The sequence below is a fragment of the Cheilinus undulatus genome, linkage group 14, assembly GCF_018320785.1.
Source record: "Cheilinus undulatus linkage group 14, ASM1832078v1, whole genome shotgun sequence".
NCBI classification, from domain to species: domain Eukaryota; kingdom Metazoa; phylum Chordata; class Actinopteri; order Labriformes; family Labridae; genus Cheilinus; species Cheilinus undulatus.
Window position 1 is genome coordinate 45075810 of NC_054878.1, and position 20237 is coordinate 45096046.

The window sequence follows — 20237 nt, forward strand, 5'->3', positions numbered from 1 at the left end:
GTGCAGCTGCAAACAAGAGACAGAACAGAGACAGAGCATTGAACTGACTCTTTGGATCAGTGAAATCAATCTCAGACACCTGTTATCATTAGTTTGCGAGGTGAGCCCAATTAAAGGAAAACTACTTAAGAAGGACGTTCCACATTATTAAGCAGGCCACAGGTTTCAAGCAACATAAAAACATATTATGAAGACTTAAGCGCGATCATTGTACTGTTAAGACATTTGTGGCTGATTCAGAGCGCAGATGGGTCCGTGCAGATAAAGGCATAGTGAGGAAGGTTTCTGATGGACAAATACATCAGATTAAGAGAGCAGATGCTAAAATGCCATTACAAAGCAGCAAACAGGTATTTGAAGCTGCTGGTACCTCTGGAGTCCCACCAACCTTAAGGTGTAGGATCCTCCAGAGGCTTGCAGTTGTGTGTAAACCTACTATTCAGCCCCCCTAACCAATGCTCACAAGCAGAAACGGTTGCAGTGGGCCCAGAGACTCATTTTCAAACAGTCTTGTTGACTGATGAGTGCCGTGCAACCCTGGATGGTCCAGATGGAGGAGTAGTGGATGGTTGGTGGATGGCCACCGTGTCCCAACAAGGCTATGACATCAGCAAGGAGGGGGCGGAGTCATGTTCTGGGCCAGAATCACGGGGAGAGAGCTGGTAGGCCCCTTCAGGGTTCCTGAAGGTGTGAAAATGACCTCGGCAAAGTATATAGAGCTTCTGGCTGGCCACTTTCTTCCATGGTACAAAAAGAAGAACAGTGCCTTCTGTAGTAAAATGCACCATCTCATGCTGCAGAGAATCCCTCTGTGTCATTGGCTGCTATGGGCATAAAAGGAGAGAAACTCATGGTGTGGCCCCCATCCTCCCCTGACCTCAACCCTGCTGAGAACCTTTGGAGCGTCCTCAAGCTAAAGATCTATGAGGGTGGGAGGCAGTTCACATCAAAACAGCAGCTCTGGGAGGATATTCCGACATCCTGCCAAGAAATTCAAGCGGAAACTCTCCAAAAACTCACAAGTTCAATGGATGCAAGAATAGTGAAGGTGATATCAAAGAAGGGCTCCTATGTTAACATGGAACTTGGCCTGTTAAGATGTTTTTGATTGAAATAGCTTTGATTTCAGTAAATATGACCTCCTAATGCTGCAAATTCAACAAATGACCATTTTCAGTTCTTTACAACCTATAAAATGTTTTGAAACTCTGTTGTGCTTAATGATGTGGAACAGTGCATTTTGAGGTTTTTTAATTTTTGAAAGAAAATAGTTATCATTGGGAGGTTTGATAAAATTTGAATTATGCTCTAAGACGAACACCCGCTCACATGAACTGGCATTGACACAAACATGCTAAAGAGTGTTACGATACCTTCTGATGGGGAAAACAATCTGCATGAAGTCGATGAGTAAAAGTAAAATCAGTCCTTAGCTTCAACCTGGAAACCCACCAAAGAAATAGTTCTCATAGTGTGTTGATTTACACTAGACTATCTTTAAACTGAAATGATCCTGAAGGAAATCTAATCACAGAGCATCTCTGAACTTTGGAATAAACCACCTGAACAAGTGCAGTTAAACATTAACAGAATAAAACTTTATCAGATGGAATGTAAAGGTCTAATCAGTTTCAGTCGTTTACAGCATTTAATACTTCAGTCTGTTGTTTGTTTATGATTTGTGTACCTGACCTCATTATTAATAAAGTATCTGACTCTAAAAGGGTAAAAATAATCAAAATTCTTACTCTAATTCACTGAGTTGCAGTGACAGTAGGCTAAGTGAGCTGGCACATACACATCTTTTCTAAGCAATGTTTCCAGCCCTGGCCTGTTAAGATTCCTGAAAATCCCAGGAAATCCAGTGTTACTTTTGGCACATATTTTTAATTTAAATCACAGTTTTAGTCTTTAAATGAAATGCATTTTAGTTTTAGTCACATTTTAGTCATTTCTATCTTTTTTAGTTTTAGTCTAGTTTTAGTCCATAAAAAGGACTCACATTTCAGTCTTTACTTTTAGTCCAAGCATTTATTTTCTTGCCTTAATCTGGAACCAAATCACAGTAGTGTTTTATGCACTCTACTAAACCTGGGTCCCTGCTTTCTACAGCTGAGAGGCAGAAGAGCTACAGATGCATTGTTTTCTGACAGATTTACCCCCATTGGAGAAACTTGACCAAAGCTGGTCACGGCAGGTCATTTTTAAGTTTTTTACACATTATGAAAGTGTAGGTTCCAAGCTTTCAAATGGTGTTTATACACCTTAATCTGAGCGTATTTTACAAAGATATGCTCATTTGAATGTTAACTTCTAGTTTCTGTTTGTTCTGAGAAAACCAGGCTCAAAGTTTCAGGACTTTTCTTACCTTCAGGCAGGCCAGGTAATGTTTGAATGACAGGGCCACATTTACATAAAGTCCACCCGAATCTAACTGGTGATGCTCATTCAAATATTCCCATAGGAAATCCGCTGTCATCAAACTTACACTTTCAAGTGATCCTGAAGTCATCCCAAGTCTTTTGATAATTCTTGCCGCTTCTTCATTGTCTCTTCTACTTTTCTTCCCTGCAGGGTGGATCATGAGGCTTGTTGATAAAGGTGATAACTAGAAACAGCTGTGTTTAGGTGCCGGGGGAGGGGTGGTATTTGAGCCATGCGGTGTTTGTTATTGTCCATCTCAACTGGCGAAACTGGTTGTGCTACTCATCGGATGATTAGTTTAAATGTCGGACTTGCATAAAATGAGAAAAAACAAAAAATGATAATTTTGAAGAAAACGACTTTGTATCCATTTTTCTCAACCACCAGAATGCCGACTTGCAGGAACTTTATCTTGCTTTGGTCACAAATATCGTGGATTTTGAATGTCCAGCGAAAACTACATTACATTTTAGTCCAGTTTTAGTCATCTTGATGAAAACTAAACTTAGTTTTTGTCAGTTTTAATCATCACAGATCTATTTTTGTTAGTCGTAGTCTAGTTTTTGTCATGGAAAAAAAGGCTGTTGGCGAATATTTTTAGTCATAGTTTTAGTCAACAAAATTAACACTGCAGGAAACCCAATTGGACATGCCCAAAGACCTCCTAAAAGAGGCCTGAACCACCTCCAATAGCACGTTGGCATGTAACGGAGTTCCGTCTAATGTCCGAATCCAGACACTCAGCAGAGGAAACTTGTAATCCCATTCTTTCAGTAAACCCAAAGCTCATGACCACAGGTGAGGGTTTGACATTGGACCAGATGGTTATCTTAAAGCTCCATCTTCACTGCAACAGGCTGGTACAGCGACTGCATCACTTTTGATGCTGCACCTACCTGAAGAGATGAAGATAGCTCCAAATGCCATTTATGCACAGACCTTAGACGTTTTATGAAATTTAGAGGCTGAAATGTTCCAGAGGTGTCCATTCAAACATGGAGTGGGCACAAGGGGAATGTAGGAGGGCGGGGAGGGTTCTGTGGTGTTCTGTTTGTGTGCCAGTATCACTACATGTTTAATGATGTTTTTACAACACACCCAAATGGGAAAATGCAGATTCTAGCCTTGGTTTATGACAGAGAACAAGCTTTCAGCCTTTCAGGTCTACTTGGGGGAGTATGGGAGATTAGTCATCCAGTCTACATGTATTTTCAGTCTCGTGTTTGGGGACATAGAAAGTCTCTGCTTTTTAAAAATGATGAGGTTCTGTTGGCTACTCTAGCAGTCATTGAGAGGAGTAGGTTTCTGCCTTATGTGAAGGAGTTCAAGTGTCTCTGGGTCTTGTTCATTAGTGATGATATAATGAAACTTCAGACTGACATAAGAGAAGGTAAGCATCAGGATCATAAGGGTGTTGTGCTGGACCCTTGTGGAGTCGAAAGACGAAGATTTCGATCTACAAGACCGCCTACACTCCAGCACTCACCTGTGGTCAACTGTGCTGCAATGAGTCCTCAGAGAGGGACCTGGGCTCAGCCTTAGAAATAGGTGAAGCAGCTCAGGCTCAGATTGGTCTTTTGCATCTTCCCAATTGGGACGAAACCCTGGGGTAGGGTTAGGATAGGCACTCTATGATGTTTAAGATAGGTCAAGGTCAGTGTTTAAAAACCATTTTCCTTGGTTCCTCAAAGTTTTTCTTACAAAACCTTTGTTTAAACTCTAAATACCTGTTTATTAGGGTTTTAGTCAATTTTATGCCAATCTAATTATGGCAGCCTAAGAGGAGGCAAAGCCTCGTGCCCCACTAAGATCTTAAGCACCGCCTTAGGGGGTTTGGGGACCAATGGTCTAGGTCACTGATCATCAACTGGTGGCCCGGGGGCCACGTCAGGCCCCCCAAAGCTTCTTGTCCGGCCCCCGAAAGATCATTAAATTCAGAATAGGAGGAAAAGAAGATTTTAAGAGTATCCTTTTGCTTGGAAATGTCTGCAGCTGTTAAATCCATCCCACAAACAATAACATTGAAATAGTTTTAGAATGGCTTAACATTTGATATGTTTTTTCAGAGATTTACAGTCATAATTAGTTAGTATTTTAAAAAGGGTTAGGGTTGGCAGAGGTGCTGCTAAAATGAAAAGAGGTTAAATGTGGCAAAAAATGGTAAAAGAGGAAAAAAGGCACAAAAGCTATCAAAATTGATAAAGGAGTGGCACAAAGAGGATAAAACATACAGGAAAAGTGTTTTAAATTGGGTTAAAATCTTTCAAAAATTGGGTTAAAGAGGCAAAAATATTAGCTAGGGTTAAAAGTGGGAAAATTGGTTTTAAAGTTGCAAAAAATGTTGAAAAAATGAAATGAAAAGGGGTTAAAAAGTGGAAAAAAAAAAAGAAGAGAAGTGGCAAAAACTGATGAGTGTCACAAAGGGGATAAAACATGCATGAAAAGTGGTTTAAATGGGGTTAAAATCTTTCAAAAATTGTGTTGAAAAGGCAAAAGAGGGCAAAAAGAATCAAAAAAGGGGTTAAAAGTGTCAAAATTGGTTAATATTGGTGCTAAATGGCAAATGGGGAGGGCTCATTCTCTGGGATTTTCAGGGGTCCGGCCTATTCTGTTGTCAGGCCTTTCTCCTTGTGGCCTGCTGCATTATAGATAATAGAGATAGATCTCACTGGTAATGCCTCAAATAATATAAAACATTTCTTTTTATTTGAAAGTCCTGCCCCCACAGTTTCTGTTGAGACTAAATCCGGCCCTTGTGCAGATGTACTTGATGACCCCTGGTCTAGGTCAACAACCAACATCTAAATCAACAATTGATGGTTACTTTGACAATGAAAGAGAGGTATTTTGGGTGCGGAGCAGCAGACTTTACATAAATTTAAACAGCAAATTATCTCACTTTCTTAAACGAGACACTTTTGAGGGTAAAGGATGTTATACTGTCAGGCAGCCCAGCTCTGAATCCATGCCTGCTTACTTCTGTTTTTGAATCTTTATGGGAGCATAATTTACTAAATGAACATCACCCTATAATTAAAAAGACCTAGAAGTAGAGACTGAGACCATAAACTCACAAGGATTATGTTTATTCAGCAAATAAATCAGGTATTATTACTGTTTATAATACAGAAATGTACAACAATGCAAAAAAAAAAAAACGATAAAAAATCTGTCATCTTGTATTTCTTTAATAAACATGCAATGATAAAAACTGTTAAAACAATAACAGTAATAGAATGAAACATGTTTTTGCAGTTAGTTTTATTTGTTATAAGAATTAAAGCTTAAACTGACACGTGCATTTAAATTAGACTGAGATGACTGTAAGGAATTATTTTGCCAACACTTTGGGCCATGTCTGCAAAATGTGTTTTGTATTTTTGCTGATCTTGCCCTGTGTACATCTTAAGCGAGGCATACACTGTGCAATTTCTAGCCAACAACGTGCATGATAAATATGCTTACACTAAACAGTCCGATGGTCGAGCATGACCTGAGTGTTCACAGTGTAAAAGTAAAGTTGGGATGGACTGTGACAAAACTCTGTGGAGTTTACTTTGATAAAGTCTCACATACTGGGGTTGAAGTCGTATCGAGTAATATCATTTCTCTCACCATCTCTCTATACAGCATTGCCATCTGTGTCAGCTGGAGGTCTGCTGTAGGCAATTTTCCTGCTTGGACATGTTCTTTAAAGTCATTACTGCTGATGTTATGGTGGTTTAGGATGTTGTCTGACAGTTTTTAAAGGTGAAATTCCTGATACTTGGCAATTGATGAAAAGACTTGATTTTCGTTTTAAGTGCAGAGTTTTAAGGTGGTTTCTAGTTAATGGAGCACTGGTTAGTTATTAGTTCTGATGATTCCTTGGTGTTTTCAGTGGAGGATGGTATTTGGCTGGCGTAAGCTGCTAATGAATGGTAGCAGCTAATGTGCTAATGGACTCAAATAGAGATAACTGTGCTAATGTGAAGCTAAGTGCTGCTGTTGGCATACATTTTGCAACTGCATGTATGTAAGGAACAGCTCAGGGGTTTTTTTCATGTTTAAGCAACCTTACACAAAGACAAAAAGTACGTCTTTCTCAGTCATTTCCAAGGACCACTCAAAAGTAATATGTGTCTAACAGGCTGCAATAACAGGGTAACAATGACTGGTTTACTGTTGGTTCGGTTTCTACTGTCTCGATCTTGGGTCCGGCTCAAGAATAAAAATGTGTCCCCAGTCCCGTTTTAGTGCAGACCTGAAACTGTAGCACAGGGTTTCAGTTTTTGCTGCCGTTAAATGCAGGTTACCGGTCATATATGGCTATCTAAAGCAAATGTCTGGGAGTTGTTCTAAACAGCTGGAATTCTTGAGGACTGTCTGCCATTTTGGCTGGAGACTACTGTCTTGTGGCAACCGTCTCAAAGTACTCTTGTTTTGAATATTGCAACTTCCTGTAGATATTTCCAGCAGTTTGGCATGATGTGTCTGTCGTCCTTTTTGCAGGAGACCTGGGACCATGAAGTTTTATTCTGATCTGTTGCTGAGCCTTGCAACCTCCAGACAAATCTCAGAGGAAACTTGATGAATCAAAGCTGAAATATGGCAGAACACCTTCTACTTACTGCCCATGTGATTAATAAATGTCTAAAATCAACTGTCTTTTACTTTGATGCAGCAAATGTACCCAATGAAGGGAGCAAGAAACAAACTGTCTTTGCAGTAGCCTTGCAGAAAGTATCTCACAGAGAGCACAGAGACACTGAGGAATCATAAGACCAGAGTGTAAACCCGGGATAGAAGGGTTCAGCAGATGTGGTGTTGAAGGTGTAGAGGTGGATCAGAGAGTCAGGGGTGACGCAGTAGAAGGACAGAGAGCCAGAGGGACAGTCCACATACACTGCTGCTCTGTTAGGGACAGGGAACAAGGAGAAAGGAACTTGAGTTTCTCTGTTGTTGTGATAGACAGAGAAACCAACATTAGAGCACATGAGACTCCAGGAGTGATCATTCCGTCCAAACACACAGTCGGCGCTGTCTCCTTTCCTTCTGATTCCTACGTGAGTCACTGAGATATAGACACTTCCTCTCCACTCCACCTCCCAGTAACAACGACCAGTCAGACCATCTTTGCCCAGCAGCTGAGGAGAGAAGTCAAATCTGTCTGGGTGATCAGGATATGGCTGATCCTCTTTCACCCGAGTCACCGTCTTCTTGTCTTTTGACAGTTTGAGGCGTCTGTGTGCCATGTCTGAGTCCAGGGTGAGTTCACAGAAATCTGATGGAGAGAAAAAGACACAACGCAGCAGCAGGTTATCATCCCACGCACCTGAAGGTTTTATTCAGGGAAATTAGTCAATCTTTACTTGTATAGCACAAATTCGTAACCAATGTTAGCCAAGGAGGACAGGTCTAGACTGTGCACTCCATTATACCAATCTGATTCCACACTTACACTTCTTCAGGCCAGGTATCAGCCTGTGCTCTCCACCGTGGTCCACACTGGAGGAAGAAACACAGAAAGAATGATTTTCTGTCCAACATGATGTTCAACATGAAGCAGTCTACTTCAGACAGAGAAGTCTGTGTAGGTTCTCATTCATCCAGAATATCAAGGGGGTAGCTGGACTTAATTAAGGTTCTTGAAGGTGTTTTGCCTTTACTCCAAAAGGGCTTCTTCATTTCTAATGAGACTGGGGCCAAAGTTGGAACTTATAGCCTCAGTTGACCACACATCTCTCTCAGAGGATCACTGGTTTGAGAAAGGTGGCAAGGAAGCCGTCTATGTCAAGCTAAAAAAAATATCCCTGAACAGAAGTGGTGGACTTAAGGCTCAGACTACACGAATTCCGCCAGATTTAAGTCCAACTGCAACGTTGCAGCTCATTGTCAAAACCCGGGCCCGATTTAGAGCGTCAGGAATGACAAACAGTCTTGTAGTGTGACATAATTAACGACGCATCCAAGACGCCCCATGACCATGGTTCAACAAGACTAGCATGTCAGAATTTTTCATACATCGTCGTCCAGTTTGACACCCTGACCTGACGTCAACGACGTGAATCCTGACGTCTACCAACAGGAGAACATTTGCTCATTATCTTTGCATCATTAACAAGATTTACCACTTTATCCCCTTTCATTCCCTAAAACTAATGTGTACATTTTATTTTATTTACATTATCACATGTATACTTTTAGTTCTCTCTGAAGGAGAGCCAGTCCATTTTTCCTCCTTTTGATACATCCATAACTCTTATCCATAATCCAATCTATAGTTGTTTCTCATTTTACTTTTTTACAAGCAAAAGACCGCTACAATCACACAGAGCGCTTCTGTTGCAGAGTTATTGACACTCTTTGGCCCGCCCCCGACAACCTGTGAACTCGCACTCAGTCACAGAGACGCTGGTGATGTCATCATACAGTGAGCGGTCAGGATCACTCTTGTAGTGTGGCCAGGCTTTCCGCCAAGACGAGACAAGATTTGGTCGCATAGTCTGACATGGTGCCATCGTGAATGACCAAAAAAATCGTGTAGTCTAAACCGGCCTTAAGACACCTCTTATCCTCTACGTTCAATGCAGCCTTGGATTTCTTTCACCAATCCAAACAATGCTTTTACGCTGGATCATAGGACCCAACATCATGCTGACATGGCAAACCAGAAGAGGCCCAGGAGGACATGCCTTCAGGTGAAACCAGGCCAACAACTCTGCCACGACTCTCAGGTGACCCAAGTGACTCAGCTGTGAACGACTCTAAGGTGACCACCCAGATCATTGACTTGTTTACATGTCAACAGAGGCTATAAATTCCTAGAAATGAACACACCTTTTAGAGGAGAGGCAAGACGTTGTCAAGAACCTCGATCAAATCTAGTTGCCCTTTTGATGAACAGGAATTTTCCTTTGTCTTTGTCATTTTATCCAAGCAGCTTATCTTCCTTCTCTACCTTCCCCCACACATGTCTAAACTGATGGAACTTATACTTAAGTTTGGGCTGTAGATTACCAGTTGTCCATTTTTTTATATTTTTTTCTCATCAGTTGGTTTTTCTCAAGCAGTCTTAGGGAACGATTGGGATGGGGACTCTAATGACCAACTGCCTGGTCAGATTTTCCTATCATCTCTTTTTTATGCTGTTTGACCAGCACTTTTTAGTTCTGTGAGCTATCAACACTTGCATTTTTGATTGGACACTTTTGTTCATTAAACTTGTCTTTATATGATCGGATCTCTATTAGGTCTTTCAGACTGGCAGGGTCCGTGTCGGTTCCAGTTCCTGAACCTAAATTTAAACTTGCATTCAAACTGGGAAAAAATTTGTTCTTAACCTGAAAAGTTGGTTCTCAGCTGGAACTAAAAATTGTTGGTACTTTCTTGGGAACCGTGTTCATCATCAGTGGGCGTGTTACATTCTAGGTTGTGAAAATGAGCAGAAAAAAATGAAAAAGTGGTCTGCTGGGGAGACAAAATGTTTGGTTGTGATCTGGGCATTGACAGAAATCCAGGTGAAGCTGAAGAGAAGAACAAGGAAGAGCACATTATATGCCGAACTTGCGGAAGAGATGGCAAAGGCTGGGTTCACCTGAACACCAGACCAAATAATTGATTGACTCAAGAAACTGAAAAAGGAATACCGGGACTGCATGAAAGACTTGGGCAAAAGTGGAGCAGGAGGTGGTTATACATGTCCATCATGTCCTCCCTCTTTGATTCTGATTCAACTGGTGTGAACACAGGCTGGTTCGCCAGAAAGCACCAAGGTTCTGAGACTACAGGATAGAACCAGTGCCAGAACCAGAATCATGTCTGTCTGAAAACACCCTTTGGTTTCTTAGCCTTAGTAGTTAAATTAGGAAGCCATAAAAAAGTGAAGTAAATAACATGATTGTACATTAGACAGTGAGCTCTTATTCATTCCTACCTGAGAGTGTCCAGTCTACAGTTTGAATCCTCAACTACTTCAAACAGCAGCTTCGTTCTTGAGCTCATTAAGTGATTGTAGCTCAGGTCCAGTTCTCGTAGATGGGAAGGGTTGGAACTCAGAGCTGAGAGCAGAGAATCCCAGCCTTTCTTTGTGATCAGACAGCCTGCCAGACTGGAAACAGAAAAAAATATAGTCAGTTTAGTGATTGTGGATATCCAACAGATGGTGGTTTTCACCATGTGAGCATGTGCACTCGTTGGAAAACATGCAATCATGAAAAAAAATGAACTGAAATACATCATAACTGAAGTCATTGATGCAAATCATAAAACTGACCATTTTCTTCTTTACAATAGACTATATTAAAATAGGTATTGAGAATAAAGTAGGGACATCTGGCAGAAGCCCCTATCCCCTGAAGAATTTCTTGTGTCTTTCAGGAGAGGTTTGGAGCATGGAGGCAGGATAGTCTTTTAAAAGCTTGGAGATGTGGCCAGAAGACTTTCATTACCTGTCACAGCAGCAACCCAACAGCCCAATGGTGGACAATAGCTGCATGGAAACTATAAGGCAGATGAAGGAAGCCTTTTGGACTTGGCTAGCCCAGGGGTCTCTAGAAGCAGCAGACAGGTATCTGGACGCTCTGAGGGCTGCAGCATTGATAGTTGGGGAAGCTTTCTATTTGCCCCAAAAATATTTGGCAAACACATTACTGGTTTGGCCCTGGCTCTGCTCGGGAGTGGAGAAATGCTAACCATGACTGGGGGATTGGGATGGGTGGGGTTTAGTTTTACCCAAAGCCGTTTGCAAAAGCTGCCTCCAGTGCAGTGATTAGCTCGGATATAGCTCTAGGATAGCTTTAATTTTACCAGAACTTGGCCATGTTTCTGCATGAAATGAAGAATAAAAACAACACTAATAGCTCTTAATGATGAGAAAGATGTTTTTGCACTTTTGAACCTGCTTTGGCATTACTGTATGAGAGTTACAGGGTAGTGGTTAGTTGTACTGTCAGTGGTTGTATACATTGGCTGCTAGTGGAGTGATTAGCTCGGACTTAGCCACAGCATAGGATGTGGCTGTAGGAAAGAGGCAGTTTAATTGGAACTGGTGCACATTCCTTTTTAAAACAAGAGTAAAGAGCCACACTGAAAATGTTCTTGCATGTCTCCCGACCAGCCTTGACATCAATTTTATCTACTGAGGAGCATCGCCATTAACAATTTATGGCAGCAGTAGCCTGTCAGCTCAAAATTAGCACATGCACACAATGTCATTTTGTTTTGTCACTCTGATTGTCCCATCATGAATGTGACAGACCGAATGTTGCTCCAATCACCTTGAGAGAATATTTTGAAAATTCCTGCCCTTCCCAAATGCTTTTTATGGGAGTTTTGTACCTAAGTTGATGACTGTTGATGATCCAGATGACTGTGAAGAACATCCATACAACGGATATTTGGAGCAGTCAGTGTGCCATGTCAGGTTATGCTCCAGCAATCACCTATAGTGACTTGAGCTACAATTTTCCCCTGAAGATTAGCTGGGCTCAGCCTTAGAAATAGGGTGAGGAGCTCAGACACAGGTTAGGGCCCGTGGTCTCTTGTATCATTCAAATTGGAAGGAAAGCCCAGTGTAGACCAAGACATCAGTGAATTGACTACATATCCTTTCTGGCCTAGGGCTCAAGTCTAGCTTGGAGCTCCTTGTCCACATGCCCAACTCTTGCATCCCTGTTTCTGACTCCAACCACCATTTTCCCAAAAAGGTATGTAAGGTAGGTAGATAAAAAGACCTGGATCCTGACCTGAGAGATTCCAGTTTGCAGTGAGGGCTGTCCAGCCCAGCAGACAGATGCTGCAGTCCTGCATTGTGCAAGTCATTGTCATTCAGGTCCAGCTTTCTCAAACTGGAGGACCCGGAGTTGGAGATTGAAGACAGAACTTCACAGCTTCTCTCAGACAGGTTGCATCCACTCAACCTTGAAAGAAATGGCATTTATCCGTAAATGTTTATATGTGAGTCAGCCTTGAGGAACTGACTGAATGTGGTTACATCTGTGTCCTCACAGATAATCTGAGAAACATCATGATCATGTGGAAGTAAATTTACTACAAAAAGATGTTGGACAGTGTGAAACTTTAAAAACAGACTGAAACTGACTTGAGAGTTTCCAGTTTGCAGTGTGGGCTCTTTAGTCCTGAGGACAGAAGCTCAACTCCTGAATCCTGAAGGTCATTGTGACTCAGGTCCAGCTCTCTCAGACTGGAGGACTGGGAGCTGAGGACTGAAGACAGAGCTTCACAGCTGCTTTTTGACAGCTTGCATCCACTCAGCCTGAAGAAGAATGAGTGATTAGCTTGCACAAAGTGTTTAATTTGTCATGAACTTATAAATTAGTGTTTGATTTATCCACCTACAGAGCTTTGTTGGATGCTTTGACCACTGGCAGCAGCTTCAGAAGAGTCTCCTCTGAAGCAGAGAATTTCTTCAGGTCAAATGCATCCAGATCTTTTACTGATGACAGTAAGATGAAGACCAAGGCTGACCACTGAGCAGGAGACAGTTTATCTGTGGAGAGACGTCCTGATCTCAAGGACTGTTGGATCTCATTCACTAGAAAACAATCGTTCAGTTCATTCAGACAGTGGAACAGATTGATGCTCTTCTCTGCAGACACACTCTCATTGATCTTTGTCTTGATGTACTGGACTGTTTTCAGATTTGCCTCTGAGCTCTTTCCTGTCTGTCTCAGCAGGCCTTGGAAGAGGATCTGATTGTCTGGGAGTGAAAGACCCAGGAGGAAGCGAAGGAACAAGTCCAGGTGCCCGTTTGGACTCTGTAAGGCCTGGTCCACTGCAGTCTGATGGAGATGATGAAGCTTTGGTTTGTCTATCACGTTTTTAGGGATCCAAGCTGGCGTTGGTTTCTCTGTCATCAGGTTGACTCCAGAGTTGGTGAAGATCTGATGGACATGAAGAGCAGCCAGAAACTCCAGAATGCTCAGATGGACGAAGCAGAACACCTTGTCCTGGTACAGTCCCCTCTCCTCTCTGAAGATCAGTGTGAACACTCCTGAGTACACCGAGGCTGCTCTGATATCGATGCCACACTCCATCAGGTCTGGTTCATAGAAGATCAGGTTTCCTTTCTGAAGATGCTCAAAAGCCAGTTTTCCCAGAGACTCAATCATCTTCCTGCTCTCTGGACTCCAGAGTGGATCAGTCTCAGCTCCTCCATCATACTTGATTTTCTTTATTTTGGTCTGGACCACCAGGAAGTGGATGTACATCTCAGTCAGGGATCTGGGCAGCTCTCTTTCCTCACTCTTTAGTGTGTAATCCAGAACTTTAGCAGTGATCCAGCAGAAGACTGGGATGTGGCACATGATGTGGAGGCTTCTGGATATCTTGATGTGGGAGATGATTCTGTTGGCCTGCTCCTCATCTCTGAATCTCTTCTTGAAGTACTCCTCCTTCTGAGGGTCTCTGAACCCTCTGACCTCTGTCACCAGGTCAACACACTCGGGAGGGATCTGATTGGCTGCTGCAGGTCGTGAGGTTATCCAGAGGCAAGCAGATGGAAGCAGGTTCCCCCTGATGAGGTTTGTCAGCAGCACATCCACTGAGGTGGACTCTTTCACATCAGTCAGGATCTGGTTGTTGTGGAAGTCCAGAGGAAGTCGACACTCATCCAGACCGTCAAAGATGAACACCACCTGGAACTGTTCAAACCTGCAGAGTCCTGCTTCTTTGGTTTCATTGAAGAAGTGATGAACAAGCTCCACCAAGCTGAACTTTCTCTCTTTCAGCACATTCAGCTCTCTGAAAGTGAATGGGAAGGTGAACTGGATGTCCTGGTTGGTTTTGCCTTCAGCCCAGTCCAGAGTGAACTTCTGTGTTAAGACTGTTTTCCCGATGCCAGCCACGCCCTTTGTCATCACTGTTCTGATTGGTTCATCTCTTCCAGGTATGCCTCTAAATATGTCTTCCTGTCTGATGGTTGTTTCTGGTCTGTATGGTTTCCTGGATGTTGTTTCGATCCATCTAACTTCATGTTCATCGTTGACCTCACCAGTCTCTCCCTCTGTGATGTAGAGCTCTGTGTAGAACTCATTCAGAAGGGTTGGGTCTCCTGCTTTAGCGATCCCCTCAAACACACACTGGAACTTCTTCTTCAGGTTAGACTTCAGCTTACGTTTGCACTTTGCACCACCAGTTCCTAAAGGACAACAATGATGTTTTTATTAAGGTACAGATTAAATTAGTCTTATTGATTTAAACTTGGGAAATATGTCTGGTCATTTTTTTGTTTTCTGGAATCTCTACACCACATCAGTTTTGAATAGTTTCCCACAGTTTAAAGCTCTGACACCAATGGCTCCTTCATAATAACATCAGATTTTTTCGCAGCACTTTATTTGAAGGGGTATGCATAAGACTGACATGACAATGTCACTATCATGTCATGACACCTACACATAATAAAAGCTTTAAGAACATTTATCAATGATGCCATTAAGTTTCTTTCAGTAAATTATGTCAACTTACATGCAAAGTTGACATTGCCTTAGAAATCATTGTCTTAACCAAAACAAAAAACTACCCTGTGTGTTTGTAATGCCAACTTGACCTGTCATAGGAGATGTGATAATCAAAATTGAAAAAAAATATTCTTTAGTTTTATCTTTTAACTATGGAAGCCCATTTAGTCACTTAAACAATAACAATATGAAAGTTAGGCACTTCTAAAAAAAAAAAAGAAGAAGAATCCTAAGTCACAATTATGAGAAAAAAAAATCATCATTATGAGACAAAAAAATTGTACGATAAGCCAAAATTATGAGATAAAAAGTCAGAATTAAGAAATAAAAAGTTGAAATGATGAGATAAAAGTCAAACTTTTGAGATACAAACTCAAATTTTGGAACTAAAGTTAAAACTACGAGATAAAAGTCGAAATTATGAGATAGAAAGTCAAAATTCTGAGATAAAGAGTCAAAATTATGAGATAAAGAGTCAAAATTATGAGATAAAAAGTCAAAATTACAAGATAGAAAGTAAAAAAAAAATGAGTTAAAAAACCAAATTACGAGGTATTAAGTCAAAATCGTGAGGTAAAAAGTCATAATTACAAGGTACAAAGTCAAAATTATGAGACACAAATTTGAAAAGAGTGTATGGTCAGGTGTCATAACTTGATTATGGCGATGTCACGTCAATCTAATGCAAACCCCTTTAAATTAAGTATTACCAGAATTTTTTTAACCTGTTCTCTGGTTCCTCCATTTTCCATCATATTAAATCTGTTAAAATCCTCTTACCGTTGAGCAGACAGTCAGCCAGCTCCACCTGCTTCATTTTCCTCAGGAAGTACTGAGCGATCCTTTGAAAAGCCTCTCTGCTGCTCCGCCTCTGCTTCTCCTCTGCAGCGTCCAAAACTTTGTCATCCTCTCCGCTACTCTCTAAGCATTCTTGGTTGTCTAGACTCAGAATTTTCTGGATCTTTTTCAGCTCGTCCTTCACATAACAGACAATTTTCTCCTCAAGGAGCTGGAACAGAGCATTATGTAAACTTTAGCTTGTAGAAGTCGTCATCAGATCTGAAGTCTAGCTCACTGTGAGATATCTATCCTTACAGACTTCTGACCATCATAAATGTGATACAGTCAATGAAATAACAACACAATGAAGGCTGAGAAGATCCAAGAAACATATCAGCAATTTAAACTCATATCTGCTTCATAGTAAGCACAAACAATCTGTAGATATTTACACACCTTAGATATGGAGTCCAGCTCTGTTGGATCATGCTGGGGAGAAAGGACAGAGGGAACCTCTGATCTCGTAGGCTGACCCCTGGGGAAAAACATCAATATAATGTAATATATGCAAGGATGGCACACACTCTAACTTCTTATAGATCCTGAAATTATCGGCCTGCAGTCCACATATACCCTAGTTCTCCAATCATTCATTACCTGTTTGCATGTGTTGACATATTTAGGCCATTTTAATAACTATTGCATTGAAGTATTATTTGTCCAGTGTGGTGCAGCTCAACTGATAGAGCAGGCTATGCTGAGGTCATAGTCCTCAAAGTGCTGGCCACAGGTTTGATTTCCGGTTTTGGCCTTTTTTTAGCCTCACTCTATTTCCTGTCTCTCTTTGGCTGTCCTCTCTAAAAAAGGCAAAAATGCTAAAAAAAAAAATAATAATAATAATCTTTAAAACACTATATTTTTCATATCAGGTATGAGAGCACATGCTGGTTGGTCATGTCCTGACCAGAGTTCAGTACATGACAATGATGGCAGTAATCAGGCCTGGGTGTGGCCATTGAAACTGAACTCAGCTTTCCAAGAACTGTGGTTAATCACAGTGAACTCATGATTTAACAAGGGGAATTACTTTTTCACATAGGGCTGGATAGGTTTGGATTTTTTATCCCTTAATAAATGAAATAATAATTTAGAAACTGCATTTTTGTATTTACTTTGGTTGTCTTTGTGAGATACTAAAACTGGTTTGACAATCCAAAACATTTAAGTGTGATAAATATGTAAAAAAACAGTCAGGAATCAGAAAACAGGCAAATACTTTTTCATGGCACTGTTTTCCCATGTATTCGAGATTTAAGTTTTCAGTGCCATTAATGAAGAGTAAAGACATCAATCTATACATTCATACTGCATAGAAATCTCTTCAGTGGTCTCTTTACCTGGTTGGATATTGTGTGTGCGGTAGACAGGTATCACCGGGACAGGCCTGATAAAAACACAGAGTTTACAGACGTGAAATACTGATAACTGCTGAGCTGAATCAAGAACAGTAAGAATCTATTTCTAGTAAAGCTTTCACCTTGGATCAACAGAATTGAACTTTATTTGTTTACCCACTGACCAAATACTCTTGATGTGTTCCTCCTTATTCAATTTGAGATGTGAGGCCTAAACAACAGATCCTGATCTGGCCTCATACCCAATTCAATTTTCAATTTTTGCATTATTTAATGTATACAAGGTGACATCAAGATGGTCAGTGCTCTGCCATTAAAAAACATATTTTCTCATAGAGTTGTTGGAAAACATTAAAATCAGACTAAGACAAAGTTTGACACTGGGAATGCTGAGGAATATAACATTGTATCATCTACGTAAAGATGAACTTTACAGTACTTTAATTTTTCTGCCATGTAATCAATATTTGATGTAAATAGAAGCGGACCCTAAACTGATCCCTGAGGGACTCCTTTGCTGATCACCTTGAAGATAGACCTTACATTGTCTACAACAGAGGTTCTCAACCTTGGAGTCGGGACCCCATTTGGGGTCACGAGACACTGAGAAGGGGTCGCTAGAGACCTTTAAAAAAAGAATACTTTTTGAAATTACACTGTAGCCACTTTCCACCAATTTTACCAAACTGTAGTCACTTTTCATCACTTTTTAACACAAATTTTGCCAATTTTAGAACAATTTTGCCACTTAAAACCCATTTGTGTCAATTTTAAACCCTTTCCACCACTTTTTTCTGCTTGTTTTTGTCACTTCTAAACTAATTCTTGCCATTTTCTGCCTATTGTTGCCTCATGATTCCCACTATTAACCACTGTTTACACCTCTTTTACCCCATTTACCACAGTTATCCCATTTTCACCAGTTTATATCAATTTCTCATCCCAGTCTACATAATTTATCCCAAGTTTTTGCACTTTAAAGCCCTTTCAGCCACTTTTTAATCCCCTTTTACCACTTTTTGTGCCTGTTTTTACCAATTTAATCCATTTTCGGTTATTTTTTGCCACTTTTTACCCCTTTATGTTCTTTAAAAATCTTTTGCCATTTTTGGCTATTTTAAGTATTTTTTTCACCGATTTTATGTATATTTTTAACAAAACTTATTCTCACTTTAAGAAGGCTATATACTACACTTTGATAAGAGTGGGTATTATTTAGGTCAAATATAAAATATGGTTTTCACAGCTTAACTTCACAATGAACCATGATTTTCCTGCCCTCCATGGGCCCCCAGTTTGGCTGGGTCCCAGAAACCTCCCCCTTTATCCCTCTTTATGGGCGGCCTTGTCTCCACATGACTGTTCTTGTTCATGGCTGCGTTCAACCTTTCAGGTACAGTGGGGGGGGGCCCAGTCTCTGGTACCTTTATTTTTGGGGGTCATGGCTGAAAAGGCTGAGAACCTCTGGTCTACAACAATTGTTTGAGTCCTGTCTGTTAATAATTTACCTGTGGTAATTACCTCTGATCATTAGACTGAAGCTCCTATTTTAAACCAAAATGCTGGGCTCTTTTTTGTTCACATCTTAAATTTACAAAAAAAGGCCAAAAACATGAGTTCACTATACAGGACAGATTAGACCTCTTACTCATGATCAGCAGACTGGTGTCCTTCTCTGAAGACTAGAGGTTGAGCAATAGACCGGTCACTCTTGAGAGACACACCGCTAGGAGAAGGTCCACGTCTGTTTGAAGAAGGAAGGATGGACTCCAGTCAGTTCACAGAGTTTTTAAGCTTTTAAACCAAAATCAAAATATTGGTGTTTTGAATGGCTGTCCTCTTTTTTTTTCTCAAACCAGCATCAAAATAGTCCTGTTTTTTAACCTTTATTTCAACAGGAGCATTTCTATTGAGTTGCAAAAATCTCTTTTACAAGGGAGTCCTGGCCAAGATGGCAACAAGACAAGTTCCACATATGAGAAACACCAGATCATACATAGAGCAAGAAAATAGCACAGCCCAACAATAAACTTCTTAAATACAGGACAACAAAGACTTAAAAGCTGAGGAGTCAGCACTTAAAAATGTCACTTTCAAGCAGTTTTTTTTCTAAGCAAGCCAGTAGCCACAAAAGACATATTTTGACTTGCGGTCTTCTTCAGCGTGGTGAACAAAGACATCTTCTGTTCTTTGTTCATTTGTATTTTAAATCCCGGGCTCAGTCATTTCCTTACATTTTCAAAATTTCAAAACAAACAAAATGTCAAGAACTCAAAGTGATATGAAGAAATGATTAAAATCTCAGCAGAGAGATGAATGTTTTACAGTCCTACCTTCCTCGAAAATCCACACGTCCATCCTTAGACCAGTCGCTGCTGAGAGACAAAGCACTGGGAGAAGGTCCACGTCTGTAAAACAAAGTAAAGTTGGAGTCCTGTCAGTTCACACTGTTTTAGATTTTCTCAAACCAGCATCAGAATTTCAGTGGTTTTGAATGCAGGTTTGTTTTCTTTGATCACATCTGCACATTCACAAAACAAGAAAAATGCCAAAAACATGAGGTCATAATATTCAGATTTAACTTCTTACTCATGATCAGCAGACTGGTGCCCATCTCTGAAGGCTAGAGGTTGAGCAATAGACCGCTCACTCTTCAGAGACACACCACTAGGAGAAGGTCCATGTCTGTTTGAAGAAGGAAAGATGGACTCCAGTCAGTTCACATTGTTTTGACATTTTCTTGAACCAGCATTGAAAGGCCTACAAAACTAACAGGAGACAGCTGATAATTTTACATTCCTACCTTTCAACACTAGAGTGCTGCTTATCACAAAAAACCATATCTCCACCCTTAGACCAGTCACTGCTGAGGGACATACAGCTGGGGTCAGGTTTTGGTCCAAGTAGCACATAGTGGGGTCTGAGTTTGTGCTCTATGCTTCAACACACAGCGTCGAGTGTGAATAATGATAGGCTAGTGATGGGAAGACTGACATAAGGAATCATGGACAGTTAGAGATCTTCGTCTCACCTCTTAGCTCTGAAACGGCTGTAATCTTCCTCATACAGAGCCGATTTAGAGGGATGGACTTCCTCTTCTCTGTCATCATAATAATCCATCGCAGATCATCCACCTTCAAACAAACAAGAACATTTT

At 40.8% G+C, this 20237-nt stretch overlaps 1 protein-coding gene across 1 annotated transcript; it reads right to left on the reverse strand.

Moving 5' to 3' along the window:
• Positions 1-7151: 7151 nt before the first annotated feature.
• LOC121521184 (NLR family CARD domain-containing protein 3-like) lies at positions 7152-20200 on the reverse strand. Its single transcript, XM_041804940.1, has 10 exons — positions 20112-20200; positions 19414-19488; positions 16122-16200; positions 15666-15894; positions 12763-14563; positions 12506-12679; positions 12150-12323; positions 10340-10513; positions 7865-7911; positions 7152-7687 (listed from the first exon to the last, which is right to left on the reverse strand). Exons 1-10 carry the CDS (start codon positions 20198-20200, stop codon positions 7152-7154), a joined length of 3378 nt encoding a protein of 1125 aa, XP_041660874.1.
• Between the last annotated feature and the right edge of the window lie 37 nt (positions 20201-20237).

What these genes read in the sequence shown, in the direction of transcription:
- LOC121521184 (XM_041804940.1), bottom strand. Translation starts at nt 20,200, where the DNA reads ATGGATTATTATGATGACAGAGAAGAGGAAGTCCATCCCTCTAAATCG. An exon ending in TGCAAACTGGAAACTCTCAA is followed by an intron (nt 12,324 to 12,505) that starts GTCAGTTTCAGT and finishes ATTTCTTTCAAG; the next exon opens with GTTGAGTGGATGCAACCTGT. An exon ending in GATACCTGGCCTGAAGAAGT is followed by an intron (nt 7,688 to 7,864) that starts GTAAGTGTGGAA and finishes TCTCTCCATCAG; the next exon opens with ATTTCTGTGAACTCACCCTG.